Here is a 27520-nt window from a genome sequence, read left to right on the forward strand (position 1 = left end):
AGTTTTCTGTAGAGTGGAATGTTTTGGGATCTTTTCCGTTTGTGCCCCCCCCCCCCGCCAGCTTTGTGGGCGCATATTATTTGCACCCCCCAGACGCATGTGCCATTTTTTTAACAAAAAAGATTCACTATGTAATGGCACGTGCTCTGTAAATGAGGGCGAATGGCGAATAACGTACTGGGGTAGGGGTACAATCGGAAAAGATCCATATTCGGATTAAAAAAATACTAGTTCGGCAACAAAGTGGCAAACAATTCCCGATTTAGAGGAGTGCACTTCATGTATTTCTGGGTGCAGATTTTGCAGCTTGGATAGAGTTGGTTACGTCATCAGCGGCGACAACTTAATCAGCATGTTTCCCAGTGACAACGAGAGTTATTGTCAAAGTTCATGCGAGAAAATGGCCGAATGTTCCTATTATACAATAACCACATACAATTCTCTAACACCTCAAACTTGTATTTTACTTTCACATTCAACCGAACTTCTCCCCTGTGAGGGATGCAGAACGGGCCCCAAAAAATGCGATTTCTCGAGACAGTGCAAACAAAATGAGGCTGTTATTGAGTCGTCTCCGCCCAGAAATTTTGCTGTTGAATCTACCAATGGAACTCTGCAGGAACTGCTTTCTTTTTTTTAATTTGAATACTTAAAGCTTCATTATTCTCGATTCCGCTGAATTCCGCTGAAATTATGACAGAACTGCGCCAAATTTTTGTTTAAAAGCGCTGAAATTTGAGCGCATATTTTCCTGAACTCCGGTGCGTTCCAGCGTATTTTTATGTAATTATTTTGAGCCGAACTTTTTGAAAATTTAGCGCATTTCAGCGCATTCAACTAGATCAGTGCATTATTAGCAACTGCTAATTTGTAATCGAACTGTTGATCAAAAAGGTGACAGCTATATTGGGTAATTATTCAATTAACAGGTAGGAAGGAAGCAGTTCCTTTGAAAGGTGGAGACAATGGGATGTTCAGCTCAGGCGAATGTTCTCCTAATTGGAGGGGGAGGAACTGGAGGCCGAGATTCTGAGACGGTTGAGAGGCCGACCAAATGAGAAGACAAATAAAGTCGAAGGGGTGGCCACACTACATTAATTTTATAATCTAGGGCAGAATTAATTTTCCGATCTCTTACGTTTGAATATCGAATATACTAAAAATCTCTTAAGTGTTGAACATATCTAATCTTCTAAAACCGAACGTACCGATGCTCCCTGGCGTCAAAAATTAAGATAAAAATCTTTCTTAGGCTCGAGACCGACAATGCCAAAAAATTTTTTTTTCAAGTTTTCTTTTAAGTTTTCATTGTTTTAAGTTTCTTAGTATCCAATATATTTTTTAATGTTTTTAATATTCCAAACGTTGTGAAATAAAATATATTCTTATTGTTTTATTTTTTTTAGGATTTCTACATTGCCATTTTTTGACACTTTTATGGTGTGTAACATTTTGGAATTCAATGTAGTCTTTTTTTTAACCGAACGTACGGACGCTTTCTGACGTTTGAAACCGAACATACCAAAGTTTTCTGACAAATTTTGTGTCGTCTTTGTTCGCTCTTATAATCTAGAAAAAGAAATTGCGATCCACTGTCTTTTCCTGCAAAACAAATTTACGAGGTTCAATTCGTCCTTTTTTGTCTTTCAATCGAAGAGTTGGATAAACCAAACTAATTAATCCAACTAATTAATCGAACAGGACTAATTTCTTACCATGTTTCACTGGATGAAAAATTTGGGTTTTTAAACATAAGAAATTGTCGGTATTGTCGTTTTTCTAAGCCAAAACGACAAAACTCCCTACGAATTTTTAGTGCGCATCATAGTTTTTGTTTGGTACTTAGCATAAGAAAGATTGAGCATTATCGTTTTTAAACATTAGAGGGATTGGGTATCGTCTATTTTAGACTTACGGCAGATTCGATATTGTGGTTTTAAACGTTTCAAAACGTAAGACAGAATCGGTATCGTCATTTTTCAAACGTAAGAGAGAATCGAAATAGTTGTTTTTAAACGTATGAAATTTCTGCAAAAGGAACCTTACCATTACCGTTGACTGCATTCAGAACATAAAAATCAAAATTTCATTAAAAAGCGACAATTTCTTACTTCTAAAACAGAACTTACGGACGACCTCTTACGTTCAAACTGAAGAAACCGACGATCGTTATTGTTTTAAAACCAAACATACCGACGATTTTTTTTACTTTTAAATACCAAACGTACCGACATTAACTTACGTTTAAAAGTCAAACAAGTTTATTCGTCTAAACTTAAACATATTGAATCTCTTTTGCTGCATCCAAAAACAAAGATACCACATCTTTCTTACTTTTGGCCGATTTTTTACTATTGAAGGTCGAACACCGAAAGTAAGGACGCTTTTCTTCTATTGAAACCAAACGTACCAAAGATGTTTTACAAACTTTTTCTCGTTTTTATCTATCTTCTCAATCGGAAAATGTAATTGTATACCCAATATCTTCAACCAGTTGTTTTCATAGTCAATGCCGATCAACCAGGGTCTTTTTATTGGTCGACCCACTGTCTTTTTTTTAACCTAAACTTTTTAGGACGTTCAACCCCTCTTTTTATTTTTTTTTCGATTGAAGTTTTGAATAGGCCAAACTAATTAATCCAACAGAAATATTTTTTACCATGCCTCTGTTAACAAACAAAAATACTTGGGGATAGCAAAGCATTGTAAAACGTTCTTAGTGCACACTACAGCTCACGTTATCAATAAAAATTGAAAACCCAGTTGACGAGATCTGTCAAAAAAGGTTTAAATGTTGTGGGAAGTAACAGTTTTTGATCGGTTTTAAGGTTATTGACAAGCATTTTAACAGTTGATCATTTTTGGTTATTATTGATTTTTGAATCTGGTCAGTATAGGAAATGATCTTAGGATACTTTGCCGTTTTTGAACACTTTTTAAGGAGACTGTTGTTCTTGATAGTTTGTTTAGGAAACCACCGTTTTTGCACGATTTTAATACTTTGTATGTTTGGTTTCAACGCACACAAAAGTCCGCGTTCAAAAACCAATGCTAATTATGTGTTCGGGTGAACAAATATATTGCAAATAAAAAGAAATAAGTATTGCGGTGCATGCATTGAGAGAAGTTGAGAAAAATTTCTTCACTATGAATCGCAAAAGTTCACACTAATTTTACCAAATGTTTTCATCGAAGAAAATTAAAGTTTAAAAAATATGTAAAATAGCGGTGAAGCACAATTTTCCACCGTATCAAGTAGCAGTTCATAACCGGAGTTGAGATATAGCCAAAAAAACTTCTCAAAGACTATCACTTCCTATGTCGATCAAAAATGCCCAAGCCGGTCAAAAAACATGAAGACACACAAACACCGATCAAAGGATCATTTCTTATGTTTTTTCAACTTTGGGGAAGAGGGGAAAAGTGCAACCAAAATAAGAAAAAAATTTGGTCACGTTATATGCAAAATTGCATGTTTAAAAAGGCTTAACGATGTTTTTTCCAGAGATCGACCTACGAACTTTTCATGGTGGTCGATCACGCAGTCTTTTTATGGCGTTTTTTAAATCAAATATTTTAATCGACACAAGATCGACCTTATATCCTTTATCGGTCCACATGTGGTCGGTTAACAATGCTGAACACCGACAAAGTTGACTCAAAAAGTGTCAATTTAATATCCAGTATTGGTCGCACCACGGTCTTTTCATAAATCAGATCTGTTCTATCCCCCACCTTAGTGATCTTATATTTTTACGCCCCCAGGCGCACGTGCTATTTTCTTACACAGTAACGTGCTATATAACAGCATATAATTTGTAACGGGGGGGGGGGGGTCATAAAAAGCACTGGGTGGCCGAAACAGATTATATCCCATAAATCGACCTCTCAAATGTAGTCCACGAAATATAACGGGGGTGGGGGCAGCGGGTACATCAACTACGGAATTATTGATATCCCCTACAGTGTCGGATTTAGAATTGAAATAGGTCGCGGTGGTCATCGCTACGGTGACATAAACTCGACCTACTCTCCTTTAGATGGTCAATCGACTTCAGTTTTCAATGAGACAGGATCATTACTTCTCACAGCTCAGGTAAATTACACTTTTCAGGAAACTGCGCAAATATTTCATCTGTATTTCTCTTCTTGATGCTTTACTCGCTTATGTTGATCTTAACACATAACATATCAATGCTGTGTTCTTAATTAAGACCCGACCTAAAAATTATAAATTGTTATAGATAGAGTACATGTTAACAGATCCAGTTTTTTTAATGTTTTAATCTTATTTAAATTTGTGCTATATGTGAACAACCGCTATAAATATCTTCACTCATATCGAGGCCAATTCACTGTGATTTCATTTTTAGTTCGTTGGTGTGATTTGGCTAAAAAGCGCTCTCACAAAAAAATTTAAATTTCTGAGCGTGTTACTCTAAATATTTTGGTTGCGAGAATTTGTTGTGTCTCAATTTTGCCTTTTAATTGTGCTCTATGATACCCGGGTTGAGAATCTGACAAAAAATATTGAGAGAAAATGCGGTGAGTTGTAGTGAAAAAGAAAATTTTGTTAAAAATGTTGGATATTTAAGGTTAAGTTGAAAAAACTATTAAGAAAAGCCGTGCCTTTATCGGCAATATAAACATTTTTTTTCGACAAGGATTTCTCCAAGTTTGCTGATTATAAGTAGCAAAAGCATTTGCTACTTCAATCATCAATTTCTGTTTAGGTAATAGAGGAGTGGATAAAAAAACAAAATAGCAGCTGCCCGAATCGTCCGACTTCCGCCAAATCCTTTTAAAATTAGTTTTTCTCTAGTGTCCCAAAATCCAATTTTTATTGTTCAATGGAAATTTTTTTCGAAACATTTTTTGAAGAAAAAATTTGGTGTTGAGAGTACAGCACAAGTTTCACAAAAAACTCATGAATCTGACAATTTTCTAAAATTCTGAATTAGATAGATAAAATTTCGTAAAAAGGCAGCCAGTTAAACACGCTAGCAACTAAATAAAATAATTCGATGACCCCAAAAATTTAAAATTTTATTTTCTTTCACTTTTTCAAAAAGCCTAAAAAAGTTTAGTTTTTCTCTAAAAATCAGAACTAGTAGAATATAGATAGCATGAAAGTAGCAAAAGTCTACACTCCTCCCGCATTCTAAAAGCCAATTAGGAGATTAGGTTGCCTGGGAGCATCTCAAAACTAAAAGGTCGGAAGACCTTGTTTCTCAATAAATTGCTTTTCTAGGAACAATTATAAGTGCGTGTGTAGAGCATTAAAACGAAAACATTCTTAAAAAATGGGAATTATCACCCCAAAGGCCTTGTATCTTCAGCATATCTCACCTCTGATCAGTAAGCAGGCAGGCTCAAACAAAAAGGAAATTTACTGTTTTGACTTTTTAGTGACAATTTCTCAACATAATTTCAGGTTACCAAAATTTTTTTCTCACATTTCTTGTGACTTGCAATTAATTTAACACATAAAATTAAAAAAAAAAACTACAAATAAACCAAAGCTACACTTCAAAAAACACCTTTAGCTGCAGCTGAAATAAAATATTACAAAGTGTTCAAATAACAATTTTGTTTTTCTCATTTGCTCTCAGTACACTCATCAACTATGACACTGAATTCTTATTTTGTCAACAATGCTGTCAAACCATTTTAATCACTGCTTAAATTTTGTGATCACTATTTTCCTTGTAAAAAAATGTTATACATAATCAATAGCATAAACTTTTAATTCGAAAAGAAATGTTAACAACGATTCGCTCATTTGGGTGCTAAAAATAGCTTAGCACTTATCAAAGTATTTGGTTTCCAAGTTCACCTTAAAAATGGAAAACATTGTCCAAACAATTATTAAATCTTGTTAAAACATACAAAATTATTTACTGCGGATGATCCAGAATAGCGTAAACCAAACACTAAATCTTTAAAAACTTTTTTCGCAGTTTCTTTTGCGTTTTTTCCAAGAAATAGAAAATTTCATTATTATATCTTTCTGTGAGTTTTCGTAGGCTCGCTGATCAATAAGAAGTTAAAACTGTTTCTGAGGTGAAAACTGAGTAATTTTTGGAACTCTAATTGAAATGTTCAGCTTTCTTTCATTTTGTCAGACAAATTGTTAACAGATAAATCGAATGAGTAACAGAGATGTATTTTTGGGTAGTAATTGAGATTATCAGTGTTCACAATTTGTATTCATCCTGCTATGTTTTCTCTATTGCATAAACGTTGAAAATTTTTTTTTATCGGGGTCAACTCATTTATTGTAAAAACTCAACGCAGTAACGGCAATGATTTTTCTAAGTTTCATTGTTGAGACCTCAACCCATGTAATACATTGGTTAGGTTCAATTTACTATCTGAATGAAATAACCAGGGTGGAAAACAAGGGGAAGAGTGGACAGGCGGAGATGGTTACAGTGGAGGTGGAGCAGACCAAGCAGTCGGCGGAATGGACGGTGGAAATGGTGGAAGCACATCCAACTATACCGGTGGAAGTGGAAGTGGATTCGATATCAGCTCCGTTCAACAACTATTCAGCCAATTGGAATTATTGCCTGCGCAAGTAAATTCAATCTGTCTTTTTAAAATAGTTCACTACAATTCCCCATTTTATTCCATTAAAAATATTTTCAGAATAATCACAGAAACATAACAGACTGAAATCGTTTCGAATCAGTACTGAAAATTGACGTTACTTGCTCTCGATCGAATTTTGAAGCAATTATAGTAAACGTGCGGGTCTTTTTTCACAAATTTTTTGCATGGCTGGTTTTGAACCTTTCTTCTAGAACATTCTTTCTATTTCACGTCTCGAGTTACTTCTTCGCGATTAGCTTCTTAAATTTGTGTGATCTAAATGCTCCTAATCAGAAAAAGTCTGTTGCCGAAACAAAAGAGACATAAAATGAGCTATCGTGAGAACCTGATCGCCTATTGGTTAAAGCTTCAGTATTTTATGCCGGAGGTCGAAAGTGCGAACCCTTGGTTGGTATTTTTTGCAACCCTTAAAAAATTATCTGGGTGACAGCCTGCCCTGAATTATACTACCCCGCCTTTCATTCGAGAGTAATTTGTCCAGCGTTAGTTGGTCTATGTTATGATTTAACAATGTAAAATGTTACCTCGATGTGGTGGGTAGATTGAGGGAAAACTTTGGCTCAGGTAACTGAAAATACTTTTCCCATCTTCATTTTAGCCCTTCAAAAGTATGGCTCGAATTTGTTGTATTTACAGTTTGGTACGTTATGCTATACGTTATGTGACAACTAAGTTGGGGGGGGGGTATCCAAAAACAGTTAAAGTTTCGGGTCTTTCCCATTAAAGCCCCCGTGAAATTAAAGCTCCGCATTATGGTACATTTAATTGATTGGGGGGCCTATAGGTTATCTGGCAACTATAACCTATAGAACCTATAATCGATAGGGGAAAAACACAATATTTCCAAGAAAAAATTTTGGTGTCAGCAGGAAGTTAGCAGTCTTTCTGTTGTTTTAATTAATTAAAAAAAACAGCAGGATGCATCACAGGAAAGAATATTGTGAGTTTTTGCAGAATGAGAGAAAATTAGTGACTACCCAGGTCGCGAAAAAATTGGAAAAAATATGTAATAAAAGCGGCAAAATGCATTTTCACTGCATTCACTGCTGTTCTCACTCAATTTTTACACTTTTTTCAACGCGGTGAATTCATGCAATTTCAACGCTAATTTAGTGGGGACATTATGTAATTTCACCGCTGCCAGGCGATAAAGGTTTTTTTCACCGCATTCAACGCCTGATTCATGTAATTTCACCGCATTCGCCGCTTATCTTACATAATTTTGCGTTAAATGGCGGTGAAACCTCAGTAGTATATAATACCTACGTAAAGAAAGGGGGGTTATCATTCGACTCTTAACCATAGGATAATAGGTAGTGGCGGTTAAGTGGGAATAGGATAGGCGGGATAAAATCTTTCCGCCTGCTGTTTATTGCCCTTTCCTACTGAATATTTCCATTTCGACTCTTTTATTTCCCCTCCCTTCCTTATTCTGCCGCCCTTGTTTCCCTTTAACTTTGCTTTCTGTCTCGCCGCTTGCTTTTGATTTCAAAACACTCAAACAAATTAAATTAAAACCAAATTTCACACTGCATGCAAAATCAATAATGGTTCAGTTTTGCGTGTCTCTCTCTGGGCAATTAAATTTAATTATGCACTCTAATATCGCCTTGCAGTTTTGCACACTGGGCCCTCTGACTCGCTTTAACTTGCTTCTTTTGCCTCAAAATTAATGAACGGATTATCGGGCGTAGAGTTTTCTTCGAAACTGGCATCGAAATCAACGATATCGCTATTTTCAATATCGGAATCATTTATATTCTGAGCGGCGACAAAACCGGGGTCTGGTGGTTGCCATGAGTTGGAGCTTTGGGTGGTGGTGGTATCTGGAGAGGAGTGTGGTACAACAAAACTGTTATATCACTCTGGGCTCGAGCTCAAAAGTTAGTCGCTAAAATCGTCATAATCCCATTCCACATCGTCGTTATTCCAATCATTTTCATCGATAGCATAATCGCCAATTTCATAATGGCCAAACGGGAGGGTTTTTATGCCATCGGGTCAAAAGCTGACAGACAAATTTTGTTTGTAGTAACTGTCTGCAGCATGTGGTGGTCGGACACAATCCTGGTGTTCTCTGAGCGCAGGTGGTTTCCAGTGCTGCGAGTGTTTAAGAAATCGACGTGACGAAGATGTTGTTGTGCGGCCCTCGTAACCCTTTTGCTGAAAGTCTTCGACAACCTAAAAGAAAGAAAGAAAGAATTGAGAAATAATAGGTGCTATTATGGTTACTAACACCGTATGTAAATATAAAACGATATAACTCCTTCCAGATGCCTTTTAACCCAATACGAATTTTCATACAACAACTAACAATTTTGTTTTATGAGAGAATAAACTTACTTTTTGACAGGATGGAGCACAGCTTCGGCTTCAAACAGATAAATTCAGTAATATAGTTGCCGGCGAATTCGTCCTTGTATTTGAGGACGACTCTTTTGTTAGTGGTATCGTAAAGAAAGTGATTGGGTGAGTAATTTGAGAAATCAAAATGACCTAATACTGACTGAGGCTTCTGCAATAACTCTGTATAAAAAAAGTCACTTTTTATCGCATAAAGGAGAGTATCTGTATCGCTGTAAAGAAGGCGACAGTTAAAGTTGGGGGGCATGACATTGTAATGGAATGAGTACATGTGGAATTTTGCAAGATCTAAGATAGTCGCTCCCACAATAGTGGGAGTGTTCCAATAAATGGACTTCGGTCGTGTGGTCAAGGCTGCTAAATTCTCCCCAAATATCATAAAGCGGTCAAACTCAAATCTGGATATTATCTTTAGCGCATGCTCTGCATCTCGTGCAATTGTTATTTTGTTTCTGCGTCTTTTGGATTCACAGTTTTTACCATAAACTGCATTATTCATCAGTTTATAAAAGTTCTCTTCAAACTTGTTTGAAGCAACTTGCCGCTTTTCACTATTTAGTGTAATGTATGGCGATAGCCAGTTTTCTTGTCGAAATTGAAGCACTCTGTGAACCTTGCTGATTACCAAGCCGAGTTGGACATAGAGTTTCAGCAGTGTGTAGTGGACCACGTATCTCTCTTTATCAAAGAATGTTTGCAGGAGTTTCTTTACTTTGGAAGATGGGAGATTGTACTGTTCTTTCAATTCGATCTGGTAATCGCTCAACCACTCGTCTTCAACCCTTTTTTTGTGGGCGCCAACGGGAAATCGCGGTGCTCATCATGAAGACTTGGCGGGTAAGAGAGATCGACCTCTACAAAGTATCCAATGCTAGCCTCATCGGCGGTGTCCAAAATCTCTTGATTTTGAATGTCTGTGTTGAACGTAAAGTCGGTGAGCGGTACTTTCTCTGTTTGCATTACGCCGCCATAAAGGTTATTAGCGTCGACACAGAAACCAAAACAGGATTCCTCCGTGCTGTCGTGGTTGGGAATATAGGAGTTATTTGCAGTGAAGCGACTTTCAAAGACACATGTGACTCCACCGCGATTTGCGGGTTCAATCATGTCCAATTGTTCACAGTCAGTCAGTAACTCGACATTGGCTTTGCAGATTCTAAATGATGCTTCCTTAGCCATATTGGGTAGGGTGAAGAAGTGCATACAGTCCATTTACCTATCGAAACTCAACTGTCGATGGAACTTGCAAACACATGCGAGTAGTGCACAGTATAGTATGAGTAGTATGAGTCATGATAATCCTGCAGTGTTCCACATTCCAGAATTTCCCACATCCTGCGTGCATGTTGTAAATTAGTCTCCGTTACCTTCACTGCCCCTTTGTCCAGAGTGTTACCCCACTTGCTCAGTGGTGGGAGACTGGTGTCACTGAACTTGGACCGACCAGTCACATAAGAGTAAGTGTTATAGCCTTTCTGTTTAAGTAGCTGAAGGTTAGCATCAGATAATGTAGAAAACATTGCCCTCATTATTTCGAAGCGGTCATCGGGTAAATTTTCAACAGGTTTCTCAAAAGAACCGTTCATCATCTTGAAGGAGTCTATGAATCGAAGATATTCGTAAACTTTCACTGTTTTTCCCTTTTCCGTTACGAAAGTGTCAATAAGCACACCAAATTTCATTGATATGTATTTTTTGTTGGTGGTTGGTATGACGCTGATGGTTGTGGTTGGCTAGCAGTTGTTCAGTGCCAAGCAAATGTGATGTAAGTCATAATTTTGAATATTATGACCGACAACATGGGTGAAATTGATATTTCGTCTCAAACGATTGCATGTCTCATGTGCCCATCCCAAGAATTTACCACTGTAGTGGCAATGGTCCAGGTCAATTGTGTTCTCTGGATCTTCCGTTTCTGAAAACGATTTTTCACAAATCCAACAGTGCGTAGCGTTAGATTTTCCCAAGTTTCGTCTATCGCCTTTGAAGAAAGGGTGCTTCCTTTTCTGCTGATAAATATCTCTGGCTAGTTTGTGAAGTATTTTGACAAAATTTGTCATGCAAGCAGGAGAACTGTCTACATGACGAAAGATTGGCTTTGATGAGTGGTGATCTATCACTGTTAGCGCAAAGCCACACGGTTCATGTATCTCCTTGACCTGTGTAAAGGCTTTATCAGTTGGTCCCTTGCAAGTAGACACGGGTCGTAAGAAAGACTCGAAGTCAAAATAGATAACAAGAGGGACAACCCACGTAGCAGCCAAATTCGTGAACTTGTATGAGTTGTTCTCACTTGAAGGCATATGAATGACAGCAGGTGCATTTTTGCAACAGTTACTGAGATGTAGGTTGTAACTTTCAATTCCTTCTCGACAAATCAAAAAGCAGTTTTGACAAATGTTGTAAGAGAATCTATAATCAAGTTCTCGCACGTAGCAAACAACCTTCACAAGGTTCGTAATGAGGACAAAGTGATGACGGTCACTGTCGTACAGCAGAAGTAAATCTACTACAAAATCTGAACTATATGACGAAATTTTCAGAGGAAAAAACTGGCCGTTATCGTATCCAAACACGTTTACCTGAACGTTGTTGAGTGCTTCAAATTGAGGAATGTCTGCAGAGCCCATGGGCATAGTAAAATCGCCAAGAAGTTGATGAAGTCCTGGTTGATTGTATGTAGTTGGTGAAGTTTTGTCGGTTTGATAGTTTCGATCAATTCTATCTAGATTTATTTGATGATACATGTGATAAGCCGCCACAAAGCAATACCTGAAGCAATCTCGATCTTCGTGGTTCCTAACGTTGAGCAATCCTCTACAAATGGCAATTCTTGATGGCAACACGATGTATGATGAACCATGAATTGGTCTGAAACGTGCGAATTTGACGTCAACTTTGAGAACTTTTTCGATTGTCCAACCACTTCCGAATGAGCTGAATGTTGCCAATACGCTCATCATCTTCTCCACCGTTTGCCAATACGCTTCATCCTACAGTCCGTTTGCGTAAACAGGAGTCATCAGAGAGTTTGCGTATATTTCAATACGATTATCTTCTGGTATATCTGGCTCATCATACAGAACTTTGATAAGCCGCAATTTTGCACATAGTTGAACTTTTTGAGGAACCACTCACTTATAAGAGTGTCTATTTTGAGTTTTTATATCCGCATGAAGTTTTCGAGATCATTGGATTCTTCGGTCTCTGTTGACTCGAAAGATCTCAGCACTCCATTGATTGCACTTTCCAACGGAGTGTCTCGAGGCTGAAATTGTTCACCTAGGACGGGTAGGTGATGAACGGAAGTCATATGCTGTACGCAAAGATGGCAATCGTTGAATCCGAGTAGGCAGCTTTGACTGCAATTGGTGAATCGTTGGTGTGCAGTTTTCATAAGGTCTTCGAGCAAAGAAATCTTCCGATAATTAAACTCACATAATGAGCATTGGTATACGGGTAAACCAATCTCATCAAGATGGAATTTATGCTCATGCCTGGAGCAATTTCCTTTTGTACTCAGAATAGAATCACAATAACGACACTGGAAACCCATTTATGAATTGTCTAACTTTAGTAAGAAAGAATTGTTAAACTTGAGTACGAACAGTAGAAACGAATGAACAAGAAATGGCTTCTCGGGTTTACAGTATTAGAGACTACAGTACTGCATAGGCGCCAAATTTGAATTTTTGAAATGCTGTTTTCTGATTGGTCGGTTTTGGCGCATACCTTTATTTAGAAATTTTGTTACTTTTGAGAGAAAAAAGATTTGTTTTCAACTCTCCATTGCAATCGTATGCCAAAATATACCACCACAAGGAACCCTACCGAGTATTGCTGATCATCGTTTGTGTCAAAAAACTTTTTTTGAGAACCTGGAAAGACATGCTAATTTTCAAAATTGTAATAAAATGCGCTATTTTATGCATTTTCAATTACGGATGGTTAGAGTTGTCCTACGTTCTTAAGTGTGATGAGCAAAAATGCTCCCCGTGCCGAAAGACATAGGACCCATATAATAAATATGGGTAAAAAAATTTTGCTCAAAAATAAACAGAAAAAAGTTTGTTTTTCTGTCAATCAAGTCATTAATTAACAATTACATGACAATTACATGACATAAACATGTGTCTTTTTTCTGAGGCCTTTTTTGATGACAGCTGTTATGAGATAAATTTACACTGAGGGCCCAATAATTCCAATAATGTAAAGAAAACCGATCTAACATCTTTCCTTAGGGTACTTCATATGCTAATTAATGCCAGATGTTAATGTGACATTAATTGCCAGATGTTTCGAAAATCGGCGAAGGAGCCGTTTTTTGATGATGATGCTTATGAGCAATAATGTCGGGCATCAAGCAGTGAGTACAAAACCGTTGCAAAATTTTGAATTTTTTTCAGTAATTAGTAATTAGGTTAATTAACCCTTAAATAGTCGCTAATTAGGGGCTAATTATCTCCATAACGGATGAGTAAAATTTGACGTGTGTGATGAGATGTTTTGCACTTTAGAGTATGCTGAGTCTTACTGAACAATCAGTTTCATCCCAAGTATTTTTTGGAACCCTCTCTTTTGGGGTCAAAGGTCAGAGGTCATGTGTTAAAAAAAATTTTTTTTTTTGAGTTTTTTTCGTTTTTTTTTAAACTAACATGCTCTTTTTTTCAATTGATCCCCAAGTAACAAATGAGAGTTGATTCTAGTGTAAGCTGAAGAGGGCATCTATTGAACTAAGTGTCAAAATTTGACATTTGAAATGCATTTTTTCGAAAAATTTTCTGTGATTATTTTTGAACGTTTCTTCGACTTATGAATTGAATTTGGAATTCAATCCATGCTACAGCTGTGGCATGGAGTTAGCATGTCATTAGCGTCAATACCGCATACTCTCACATATGGCTATATCTCTAATCTTTATGTTTAATATATATATATATAATATTAACAAAAATTTTGCAGATTGGGAAAAGTATTTCTGGATATAATATTGAAAAATCTCACCACGTCATAGTAGTTGTAATAATTGAGTGTTTGTTAGGAAACGAATGTTTACGTCATTTTGAAAATCTTTTCTGAACATGTTCGAACTTGATCAGTAGCAAAGTTTAAATTTCTTTGACTCAGCAGATTTGAAGCTATAAAACAGATATAAAAAGTTAAATTCAGCTTTTAAAAAGTTGAAATCACTCATTCTTGAAACAAAATCAAGTTAGCATCTCAAAATATAAAAGATTTTTGTAGTGATCCATTAAGTTTATTTTTCAAGTTAATCAATTAAGTCCATTAAAGTATTCTCAGGTAGCCGTTTCTTTGGTGCATTGCAAATCTTTGGCGTGTCTGTGACACCAAAAACACGTGCTGGTTCTGGTGTTTGAAATTGTGTAGCTGACAGTAACGTTGTATCAAACTGGTTGTCATTGAACAGAGCCGTAGAATTGTTCTTGTGAATTCCCGCAAAGAGAGATGGACTAGATGTCGGTGTCAAAATGGGACTCGGATCAACTGCTGGTGTTATTGGCAAGCTGGCCGAATCCAATTGCGATTGATTTTCTGGGGAGCAAGGTGATGACTTTATGCCCCACATGTCAGCCAAGTTTTCGCAAGCCTGATAAGTCCCTAGCTGGTTTTCAAACAGAGGCACACAGTCGCAATCGTAGCGAAACAAAATTCGTTTAACGGCGTCAGGTAATGACTCCATGCCAAGATGTTGAAATGTTGGCAAAGTTTTTGGAGGTAAACGTCCCCCTGATGTAATAAGACTGCATTCTGCTGGTTCTGTCTTCTCTGGTAAAGAAGCAATTGCGTTAATGAAAAGCTTAGGTATCAAACAGTGCTGGTAAGTTTCCCAAATATCGCCTTGTCTCTTCTGTTGAATAAGCACAACAAAGTTTTCGAACACTGTCTGATAGACCAATGTTCGCTCCAAGGAAATTACAGATTCAGCAAGTATTTGAAAGGACATAAATTTTGTACAAATTTTGAGAAAGAAATTAAAACCAATTTGATAGAAGGCTGTTAGTAGGTGTTTGTCTGGTAACGAATTGTTTAAAGAAAGCAAAGTGCACTGAACGCAAGGTTTATAGAAAATGAATAACTATTTTTAAAAATATATTGCACAACGTGTAATTCAACAAATTATATCTGGGGTCAAATATGGTTTTATTTTTGGTAGTGTATGTGCTCTGGTATATGCTCTAAATTTTGTTGTTATACATGGGTCGATACACTTTATAGCGTGTTCTAACTCAGTTCTTATCTAGAGCGTATTTTATTATTAGCATTTCATTGTACGCTGGTGCATGTTTATTCTTATCAGAATTTCCTTAATGCTGTAGGTTCACTTGTGCTTCTAATTATATCACACACCCAGGGTCACATCTGTTCCAAGTTATAAACATATGGTCCTCATATAATTCCAATAAACAGTGTACACTTCACTGCTTGTCCAAAAACCCACCCAGGGTGGGTCACATTTGTGTTCTCAAAACATATGGTACGCATATAATTCCAATAAAAAGTGTACAGTGCACTGCTGGTCCAAGTACACACCTAGGTTCACATAGGTTTTTTGTCTTATCTAAGGTCACAGCTGAAATTAATTATGCAATATGTGAACAACAGACCGACTCAAGTACGCCATTGGTGTACTGAGCCTGTAGTGACAAATCATTTGGATTTAAATAGGCAGTTTGACGACACTTGTTTAAACCCAATTTGCCGCCCCATTGAGTTGGAGTTCTACACATTATAACACTTGAAAGTAATAAAACAAGTTGCACACTATGCCTTTCACGTCCACTAAAGACACAGAGTTTGGAGATTGTTATTTCGATATTTCTAAAACTGATAAGCGCTTAATCAGAGCAACGCTGAAAACCTATGAAAGGACAGGGACATATCTATTTCTGAAATTGTTCAAAAAAGCAACAGACGATTACGAGTTTGAACAGAGAATTTCTCTAACTCTTGTAAATGAGTTTGAAAATTTGGTCAGCTCAGCGAGCAAAAAAAAAAGAACTCAGTGGCTGATCAGCTGTCAACAACAAAACCACCACTAGCGAAGAAACCAAAAATTCAAAAAGAAGTTGTCAACAACGATGGTTGAGGCGATGTTTGAGCGTTCTGCAAATTACTTTAAACAATTTCAGAAACAGTTCAAATTTCTCATTCTTGAAGAAAAACATAGCTTTTCTATTGGAAATTTTTATGCAGTGTGTGCACATTTTGATTCCGAATTTTGCAATTTAGTAAACAGCCATTATCACGTTCTGATTGATACAACTACTTTTGAAAACGAAACAGTGAAACGATATCAGAGCTTTCCTGTGCCTTGTGTTTATACAGCTTTCAAATTCTTGTTTTGGACTGCACCAAACTTGGAGACTAATGGAGACGTTTTTACAAAGCTCAAATTGGCAATCGAATTCAACAGTTCGGGAGAAAAAACAGATTCACAGTCAGTGCGCAAACGACTGCCAGCTTTTGTAAACCATAACAATTTATCGAAAAGCAGCTCTGCAAAACAAACAAATATCAATCTCAAACCGAGTGCCAAGATGCCAGTAGTTGCTCAAAAAACTATCTACAATGCCCGACCTCCATCGAAACAAGTTCAAACTGATTTTTTTAATAGTGAAACTTTACGGAGAGTTGAAACAATTTTGTATGGTCCTCATTCTGGCGCTTTTTGTCAAATTATGGATATTTTTATGAGTGGATATGGAAAATTGAGTATTGATTCTGATTTATTGAGTGTTCGCTTTGTGTATGAAGAAAAAGTAAAGTTTTGAAAAAAAATAAATTTCTCAAGTTAGTAAGGTTAGAACATCATATGAAAAGCAAAATGAATCATTTCATTATCGCTAATATTTACAAGTTTTTGAGCATTGAAAACAAAATGAGCAATATAAATACAAAAAAGTCCACAAAGTTTAGAATTTGCTCTTTGAATTGGTTGATTCTCCAAGAGTTGATAGATGTTGTGATTGCTGCCAACGGAAACGATTCTTTGATATAGGTGTTTGTACAATGAAATGGGCTGACCAAGGGGATTGGCAAACAAAAGTTGATTGTTTTATCTGCATATTAGTAACCAGTGGGTGCCAATATTTTCAGCAGTTGCTGCATTAACAATAAGGAAGCTGTTTCTGTTCGTTTTTTCCGGAAAGTTGTTGGCCGCAAACACACCATGGAATTTATATTTAGGAGTTTTGCAACCTTGGATTAAGCCATTATTATCATCTTCATCCATCATTAATTTGTCAGAATGTGATTCTTTGATACTTTTCTCGCACTATCAACAAATATTGTGCTAGCTTTTTCGCCAATAATGAATATTTCTATATTGTTCGGTAAGGCCGCAGAAAATTTCAACTCAATAGAAATTGACGAATTTGTAAGCTCAGGTTGAATAAAATCGTGGGATGCTTGTTGGATGCTGGTCAAATCAAAAACCATTATGAAATGGTTTGGGTAATCTGTCAAACTTATTCCATGACCATTGTCGATGTAAGCTAAATCCGATATTGTGTTAAAGTAAAGACGTTTGTCATCACTTGTTGATATCGGACTGTCTGCCACAGGTAAACGGTTTCGATAAATATAAATCTGCTCAAGGTCGAATTTGCGGAAATTAAATGGATTTGGTCTGTTGTTACCAAGAAAAGCTTCGTTAGTGTTCAGACAAATTGCTAGTCTACGAATCGGTTCTCTGGCAAAAATATCTTCTTGTTTCCAACTGTGGAGACCCATTGAAGCCAGAAACGTTTTTGTTAGAGTCTCCAGGTAGAGACACGAAGCTGGACTTGTTAATAAAGTTTTTTCAATAGCCGATACAACATCATCGTTCAATGTCATCTTGCTTGCTTACAAATTAGCTTCGACAATTTTTACTTTGTAGTTCTTGGCAGCATCGTCAGAAATTATAACAAAATCATCTATTGACCGTCTAAATGCAATGCTAAGTGTCATACCACTTAGCAAATGTCTGTCACAGGTGAAAAAGTCGACTGCAACTTTACCGCCGCAGAATGTGCACTGAGCTGATTGCCTCACTAAGGCTTTCCTTCTGTTCAATTCTCCAGTTGACAGCATTCCTGGATTTTCTTCGTAGGAGTAACCCTGACGTGCCAACCAGGTGTTTTTTGCATCTTTGTTATGTGAAAATTCTGTTTCAATAAAACTTTTATGAGCATAGTTTCTGTTAGCGTTTGAAATTTTTAGTCCATTAGCGGACACTGTAAAGTCAGAGAAGAGTGAATGTAACACATTATTGCAAAAATAGGGAGCATCTGTCTTCGTAACATCTGTTGCTGCTCCTGCGTCATATCTCAAATCAGCTTCTGATGACTGGACAATTTTAGATTTTACCTCCAAGAAAATTTTCTGTCAATAAGTCAATAAAATTATTTCGGTCACCGGCGACCTCAAATTCTAACATGGGTCCATTTGGACTGTAGCTTGGGCCCAACTTTTGACAAAAACTACCATCGAAAATTACAGAAAGAGAAGGTTTTTCGAATAAATCCAAAGAACTGTGAGTTGCTTCTGATCGTAACATATTAGCGATCATCGTTGAATCTGGCAAAAAAAAATCTGCCCGACTTCTTTTTGGAGCTCTGTGCGTTGAAATCGATTTTTTGCGTTTGTTGATCGCTTTCTGTGGCTTGGATTGACTTGACTTTCTCCGACGTGAAGTATTTCGTCGAGATCCCCCTGTCTGTTTTTTAACAGTTTTTGCTATTGTATTTTTAAACGCCTCTTTAGGAGATTTTTTGCTTCCGACTACATCCAAAATCTCTGGAATACTTTGTTTCAAAAGCTCTTTCCCGATACGCTTCGCTGTAGGCAAAATGAAACGACGTGCTAAAGGCAGCTCAACAAGTCCAATGCCTGCAGCTAGGGCTCCAAAACCACTTCATCTTTGACGATAATGTCCAGAGAAGTGAGGCAAAGACGTTGCTTGATTCGCATAATAAGAATCCATTTTAGGAGGTAAATTTTTTGAATTGTAGTGTTAGAATAACTTTTCCAGTTCCCGAAAAGGGAACTAATTGTCCTGTTTTCGTTCTCAGTTTAATTGAAATCGATTGAATTGTGTTGGTTGGGAGCTTCTTATAGTCTAAATTTGTAAAAACTATCCAATGGGTTGGTTCAAGCTCACAAACACTACCGTTTTTCAGAAGTTGTTTTGAATCAATGACTCGCAAAAGAGGAGCCTTAGTGTCACTAACGTATTGATTTTCAATTATGTTAGTGTAGATGAAAATTAGATGCTTTCCAGCACAAAGATCAGCTGGGAACTCCCCATAATAAGCTTTCTTATCATCACTTTTCATAAACTTGTTCGCATTGGGAATCATTTTGTACCCAATATGTATTCCATTACCGTCAGGAATACCCTTAAATCCAATAAAGCTCGGAATTTCCTCGCTGGGAAACGTAATTCCCTCATACTTGCCAAATAAAATTTCATTTTTTCCAGAGCTCTTCAACTCTCTGAAAGAAAAATGGGACAGTCCAATTGTTCGCTTAATTGTAGCAAGAAGTTGTGCCACTGTATCAAAGGTTCCTGGCATAAAACTAACTTGTTGTCCACTATAAGGTCTAGAAATAACATTGGCTCCCGAAGATATCTTTTGGGAATCTTCATAGTCTTTTAAGTTGTACACAATAGATTTCCGTTTACTATGTTTTCTATTTTTGTTGGGAACATGATTTCACTTAACGCCACTCTCCAATCACATGCAAGTTGAATTTTGTCATTGAAAAAATTTCGAAATGATGCAAGTGTGTTTGAATCAAATATTTCCATTGAAGCGGATGAAAAAACGTGAACTGTAAACTCAACTTCAAACCGTTTGTTGGACATTTTCAACGAGAGGGAACCTGACAAGTTGTAATTCTGGTTGATAAAATTTTCCTTGAATTGGTTCTTTGTCTGCGTCGACTAAGGAGTATGTTGGTGGGCTTAATGTTGGTATTCCCGTTATTTCAAAGACTTCGTCTGTGAACGATTGCTTGTAACTTTCCCTGAATGCTTTTTTTTAACTATTCTCACAAATTCTCCAATGTAAAACTTGGGCTTCTGATTTGAGATTGTTTGGGTTGTCAATGAAACTAGTCGTGGCACAGCCTTTTTGTAACTTTGTTGGGAGCAATTTTAGTTACTCGATCGAATCTTGAATTGATTGTTTTCACAAATTGGTCTAATTGGTCAATGTAGCTATAGATCCATTTTTCTTCGAGATACCGATGAATTATCTTTTTGAGAGATCTAATGTTCCTCTCTGCAAAAGCTGACTTTTTTCACTGAAAGTACTATATAACTGAATTCCGCGTTTGTTGCACAATTATTTGAATTCTCCCAGAAAATCTGTGCCGTCGTCAACCCATACTTTTTCGGGCTTTTTGTTTTTGATCATCTTTTTTAATGCTTCAGCTGCTTCTTTTGCGTACTTTGTTTTTAATGGTTCCGCTCGTAAATATCTTGTCAAACAATCAACCGCTACTAGGAGATACTTGATATTGCGGTTATACTTTGCTAATTTATCAACGTGTGCCAAATTTAGAGACCAAATTTTGTTAATGTCTTTTACAAAAACATTAAGCCTAGGAAATTTTAATCGAATTGAACGGTACTTTGTGAAAGACGGCTTTGTCTCCAAATAGGACAGGAATTTTCCTATAGGGAGCTTGCTTTGAGTCTGTAGTCGTTTTATGCTTCCATACGAAGCTGGTCCTTTTAAATACAACTGATCCAATTTTTTTAATTCGGGAAAAGAAAGACCACATCTTCTGACTGGTCTGTTCCTTGTCTGGCGTTTGGTCCGTTTCTTCTTTATATTTTTTTCGGGTTGATTTTGAGCCACTGAGTCGTTCTCCAGTAGAGGAGAACTCTTGTTGACTAAGTTGTTCTCTACCTGGGAAAAATTCTTGTTCACTTTCAGACAAGGCTTCCAAGATTTGCTTGGCATGAGTATTTGCAACAAGATGAGGTGAGATATTAAGAGCAATTAAAATTTTTGAGTATTTTTCAATGTCAATTTTTTTAGTTGCTTGCTCTAGATTGTACAGAAATGCTGAAGCTTTGATGCCCAGTGTTTCTTTATTAACATGAAGAACGTCGTTCGACTCTATGGTGACTGTTTCAGATTGGTTAATCAAGTCAAGTATGACTTTTGGTCTTTTGATTTGGTTTTCATTCTTAACTTCTAGCTCTATCAATATGGAGGTGAAATCGTCGCTTTTTTTTGTTTTTTCACTACCGGTTCAATCTCGCTGTCTTCGCTCATGGGTTCTGTTTTCTCCTCTTCTGCTGTTTCAATCATCAGTTTGTTTGCAGTCTCAACTGGTTCAAGCGCTTTCTCAGGTTTTTCCATTGAGTTGGACTGGTTTCTTTGCAAAAGAGACAGTTGTGCAGCTTTCTGTTTATAAAGGGGATTGTCAAAAACTTCTTTTTTCACCGGTTGATGTGAAGCAAACTTTCGTTTTGGAATTAAAATGAATTCTTCGGTGCGCATTATGATTTTGTCAAATATCGATAGCAAGCGAAACCAACAATTTTGACCAAATCTGTTTCTCTAGCAAATCTCTTTTCTTTCAAACTTGTTTGTCTAGACGATAGCTTTCTGAATGATTTTTCATAACCTTCTACAACACTTTTTCTTATTGGAACATTACCATTAACAATGTTGAGCAAACATTCGCAAAGGAATTTAATGAATTTATTTGGAGCTCTCTCGATCTTCTCTTTTAGTTTTGTATCCGATATGTCTAGCAGCCGCCCCAGCATACAAACTTCTTTCTCTCTCATCGCTCAAACTTGTGATAACGGCTTTAGCTGATGGCAGATAAAAAATTGGTGGTCCTGGAGTAACAATATTTGAACAGTAGCGCAAGCCGTCTGATGTTTTTGGATCCAAATCAACTAATAAATAACCAAACGGTTCTTTGGTTGCGAGCTCATAGCTTTCTATTAAAATTGTGCATTATGTCGACCAATAAAACTAATCTGTTGTGTGTTACGGGGTGATTTGAACAATATGATATGTGTTGTGATTAGATCAGTTGTTCTGAACCATCTGCTTTGCTGGAACAAATTGTGTTTAACATCAATTACGCTGATGCTTCTATGTCGCCCTGTCTTTGCTAATTTGGAAAATTCTTTGTCATTAAAAACTTCTTCACATGAATCATCGAAAACAAGAAGGCAGTTCTCTAACTCTGAAATGAGCTCAAAATTGTAGAATTTTTCAAAATGTATGTTCAGTTTCTCCTCTAACGATTGGATTTTTGGCTGATCATGCTGATAAAAATAATAAATTGTTTGAAACTCTGGGAACAATGTGCCAACTAATAACATTTTGAAAATCAGCTCAGTTTTCCCGCAGCAAGACGGACCGCAAACAGCCATGAACAACCGGTCAGTGGTAGGAATAATTTTATTCATAACTTTGGATTTGGAACAGCGTATCCAACTGTACAAGAGAGAAGTGAAAACCAAAATGTGGATTCTTCACAGTCAAGACTGAAAAAAACCAACTTGGTGAGAGATACAGTTATAAGAAAAAATATTATATTGATTTGTGTAAAGTATACAACCTCTGATCGAGGCAATCTCGAATTGCAAAACCTCCAAGATCGTCTTTCTTGGTGCTCGGCGTCAAAAACCAAATCAGTTATGCCTCCACCCGAATCTTATTGACCTTCGGTTTGACTCATTGTGAAATAAAATTGTTCAAAAAAATGAATTGCTTTCCAAGAATTTTTACATAATTATTTAACTATAAAAAATTCATAAGAAACATATCCAGAGTCTTCGTCTCTTTGTTTGTAAGTGATTATATAGTTTGTATTCATCGAATCTTGTTTATCTCTAAAAACAATTGACTCTACATTGTTCTCTTTAATCAGCTGCTTGATGTCATCGGGAAGAGTCTCATCGTCCAGAGACATCAGAAATTGTACTGCACGCTTGGGCGTAGGCAAAGGGGTTAGTTTCAACCCTTTCATTTTCTCTTGTAAAGACATGGTACAATTGAAAGTACTCCAGTAGAGAAAGACACTTTTTGAAAGCTTCTATTTCAGCACCAGCACACACAATCTGCTGGTTTCTCAAAACTGTTTGGCCTCCTGTGTCAATTGTGTCTTCCTTGATAAGAGTAATCGTTAACTGATTTTCGGGCGTTATGCAACTGTAAACTGTCAAATTTGGAGACAAATTCACTTGTAGTAGAGACGGAGCTGGTTTTTCTAACCGACGATTCATTCGTCAGCCACTGGTAAAAGAGTTTTGCCTTCTTATTGGCACAATGCTTGCTTCTCTGTCGTTTTGGGCAACTCAATGCATGTAATTTACAAACAAGTGTCTCCTGATATAACTTCAAGTGATCAATTTTTGGGCAGAACAAAGTTTCCAAGTTGATAGCGTTCCTCTGTAACAGCTGTCGTAAAGTTTCGGTTTCTTCTAATCCTTTTGCGTAAAAATCAGAAAAGGGAAATCGAAAAACTATACCTTGAAAAATCTGTTGCAAATAATGATAAGGGTACTGTCCTGTCTCCCACGGGAGACCATGAAGGAATTTAGATACCCACAGGAAAGATCTTTGATCACTCGAACAAAGCATGTTAAATGAATTTGGAGGTAAAAACGAAATTATATCGTTGTAATTTTCGGTAGATACCGCAAGTTCCTTTATTATAAATCCAGATTTTTTACTTCGAAAGCCTTCAAAATCAAGAGCAACCGCTCCGGATTTCAACATTCCATCAAATTGAATAAACTATTCTTGAAAGATTTTACGTATAAACAAAAAGCAATTCCAGTCAGATGACCAAGGTACTCATTTGACACTGAACAAGGTAATACGTAAGAATAGCCTGGACCCTTTTCACTATATTCATAAACAAAACCGGAAGCGTCGTGGAGTATGGCATGTAATCTCAAAATTTTTAAATTTTTGAAATATTTGTCTAACGAAGAATTATCAATACCAATCAAACTTCCCTACGGCCGCAACTTCAACGCAATATCCAAATCAAGATCCGGATCCAAACTCAGACAAGTGGCTAAAAAGTATAAAAATCGTTTACCGTATTGTGAATATTCTTTTTCGATTTTCTTGTAAGTCTCGTGAATACTTTTCAAATCAAGCGTTGCTATAGTTGCCATTTGATCTATGCACACGTTCTCCCAATAAGGATCAATTTTTGCTAACAACTGACCAAAACCACTTAATCACACGTCTAAATATCACATAATAAGCCCCTCCCCTCTATTAGGTTAATAAGACTACTTTTTACATGTAGCGTTAAATTCAAACGACCAGAAAGAACTAGCAAGAACGGCGGAATAGAACAATCCAAACGGCAATAAACAGCAGGCGGAAAGATTTTATCCCGCCTATCCTATTCCCACTTAACCGCCACTACCTATTATCCTATGGTTAAGAGTCGAATGATAACCCCCCCCATCTTTACGTAGGTATTTTATACTACTCACCTCGACCAGTATAGACACCAAAAGATAAACTTGCTTTTCGTTTGAAAAACCCGGATATATTCTGCCACCATCCCTGGTGAATTTTATGACCCACTGCAGTTGCAAATTATTGGTTGCTAAATAGCAAGTTACAGCTTGAAAGTGGTATAATATTGAACTGGAGGCTTTAAAAGTATCTCCTGTCGGTTGCTAAGCTTGGGGATGGGTGGGGGGAGAATTGGCTAAACTTGGATTAAAATTTAACCGGCCCCGCCAGTCGGGATGCGTAGACTCTTGAGAAAGACCTAAATACGGCAATTCGACCGAAATGGACAATGAAAAGATTTTGAATTTACTTCAACGAGAGCTGACTCACAATTAGTAAAATTGGTCAACCTAGACAGCGTGCATCGACAATTGTCAGAATTTTGTCAAATATACTGACCCAGAAAAAATTTTTGACAATAGTTGTTGATGATAAAACGATGATTCGACCCATAAAATGAGTGAGTTCGACGTTTTCATCTATGAAAGATCGTTTACGGACCTTAAATAGTTTTTATTGATTTAAGGCATGCGCTTCATCGAGTAACTTAGATCAATATCACCCCCTTTGATTTTTTAGGTCGTTTCGTAACGTCTATATCTCGACCGGGGCATGAGCATCGCGGTAAATAAAAGTTCATATACTTTTAGAACTTAAGAAAATTGCAGAGTTTTGTCCAATTTTTTTATTGGAAAAGTTTTGGTAAGTCAAAACTGTTTTACAATGAAATTGCTTGAAATTATAATGCGCCTTTTTAATGTTTTTAATCATTCATCAGGTTTCTTCACAAAAAAACTGATCATGGCCAAGTTGTTTGAGTCAGAAATCAAGTTGTCCTTTCCATAGGGCAATCCAGGATCAACACCAGAAAGCAGGCATGAATACGGAGGTGGAGGTGGTGGAATCCAGGTGGAGGAGGTGGATGCAGAAACTCTGTATAATGGATCATATGGACAAGGAGGAGACGGGTACTATGGGTATAAATATGGAGAAAATGGAGTGGTTCTGATTGAAATCAAGTGAAAGGAGAGAGAGAGAGAGAGCAAATTGCGAGTAATGTCTGTCTGACAAAAAATCAAACGCTACAAAAGTGCTGATATCCAACATAAAAATCCATATATATGACTTAGATGAGTCCTGCTTTAACTTATAATCTATTTTATTTTTTTTCAATCTCATTTAGTTCAAAAAAGAAAATAAGTAATCTACACAACCAGTTTGTGCGTCAATAATAACGTAAAAAATATAAATTCGGAATTCAAGTCCACACAGCATACGGACTTATCGTTTTTGATCGTTATTTAATAAGACAACGTCAAATTGCGTTTAACTTTCTTATCGGTGTCGATATTTTTTATCGTTTTCCTTACTTCAGTTTATGTGTTACTCTTAATAAAAGAGCTCTTCTGCCGCAAAATATTTTAAAGAATAGTTTTTGGTTTTGTATAGATGCAGAACAACTGTATAAAGTTAACTTCAAAGAATACATCTACAAATTCATGTGTTTGATTTTTTTGATTAGCTGCATTTGATATTATGGTTTTTTGGGCTTAAACAACTTTTTACCTAATCCTTGTCATTTAAAGTGGATATTTAAAATGGATCAAGACTGATAGTACAATTTGTATCAATTTTGTTTTGCACACCTCGATTGTTTTTTGTTAACCCACTTACATTTTGAATACTGTTATATATGACTGTTTCTATTACAGTAAACCGTAGTGACGATAATCAGGCTCTTGACGACAAATATTGGAAAGCTAGAATTCATTTAAATCAAAAAAAACCTGCGTAGGAATTAAATTTTGCGGAAAATATTAGCTAAACATTTCATATAAAACGCAGTATGAGCTATAAATTTTAGCAAATTTGGTCACTTTTGATTTTTATTGCTTTGGACTATTGGATGTATTTCAACTTTGCAATCCACGTCCTCCTGATGTTAAAAATCGAACAGAACAAATGGACGATGAGTTAGTTTTTGTTGATGTTGCATCAATTCAAGAAGGCCAAAGCCAATATTACAAAACTTGAAATTCTTCCCGCCAAAAAAGTGGGAACTTGACTTCGTCCAAATAACACGTGTAAAACTGTAACTCTCCGATAAAAGAGACTGAACTTAACATTATCTTACTGAATTTACATTACTAGAAACGTGTTCTCTACACATAGAGTACATAGTTTTTTGTTGATTCTTCTGTGCGAATTTTTGTTTGCAATCCTTCTGATTTACAAATTTTACTTGCTCACAAGCATCCCCCTTTTTCCACCCGCTCTATTGAATATAATTTGAGTTTTTTCATGACAATTTAGTGGTGGAATTCTAATTTACACAGTTACTGGAATTCTAAAAGATTTACTTGTTGGCGGAATTCTGTCTTGTTGGTGTTCTATGACAATGGGCATTCTATGACAATGGGTATTCTATGACAATGGATGTTCTTTGACGACATTTTTTTTTACTAAACAGAAAAAAAATTTAAAATCTGTGACATTTTTTTGGAAAATATAGGTTTCAGTAGTCACCTAGAGAAGGCCATGACATTTGTTTTTGGTTTCAGACGTTACCGCAGATGATCGCCCTAGGTCTCAGACGTTAACTAAGAAGTCCCGTTCCCCCTTAAAAAAACATTGATTCAAAAACTGGTATTTTTCTCACCATAGCTTGAGCAAAGAAGCAACTGTTAGTTTTCTGTAAGTTCTGGCAATGTTTCAAACTTTTGGACAAAAAATTATTGATTCTTTTGCAACTTTTCGATAAAAAAGAGTTGATAACAGTTAAAACTCAGGCGCATCAAAACAAAAATCGAGTGTCGTTTTATCTTGTTAGAAAAGGACACGCTTGCTAACAAAAAGCTGCAAAAAGGTTTTGATAGAAAAGTTTTACCTTTTCAGAATCAGATATTAAAGTTTGTTGGAATCTTTTTCAACTTTTCGCTTTTTCTTTCTTGATGAATGGCTGCACTTATATTGGGAAGAAAAGCTCTTTGCTAGTTTAAAACAGCAGCAAT

At 36.5% G+C, this 27520-nt stretch overlaps 1 protein-coding gene across 2 annotated transcripts; it reads left to right on the forward strand.

Moving 5' to 3' along the window:
* Positions 1-270: 270 nt before the first annotated feature.
* LOC142345529 (uncharacterized) lies at positions 271-25671 on the forward strand. 2 transcript variants are annotated; one of them, XM_075397601.1, is made up of 5 exons: positions 271-617; positions 955-1037; positions 3899-4096; positions 6392-6580; positions 25356-25671. In XM_075397601.1, exons 1-5 carry the CDS (start codon positions 353-355, stop codon positions 25530-25532), a joined length of 912 nt encoding a protein of 303 aa, XP_075253716.1. In that variant the 5' UTR covers positions 271-352; the 3' UTR covers positions 25533-25671. The 2 variants fall into 2 exon arrangements, with proteins under 2 accessions (XP_075253716.1, XP_075253718.1); XM_075397603.1 differs by having other exon boundaries at positions 25288-25386.
* The last annotated feature ends 1849 nt before the right edge of the window (positions 25672-27520 follow it).

Source organism: Convolutriloba macropyga, chromosome 9, assembly GCF_964194025.1.
Source record: "Convolutriloba macropyga chromosome 9, txConMacr16.3, whole genome shotgun sequence".
NCBI classification, from domain to species: Eukaryota; Metazoa; Xenacoelomorpha; order Acoela; family Convolutidae; genus Convolutriloba; species Convolutriloba macropyga.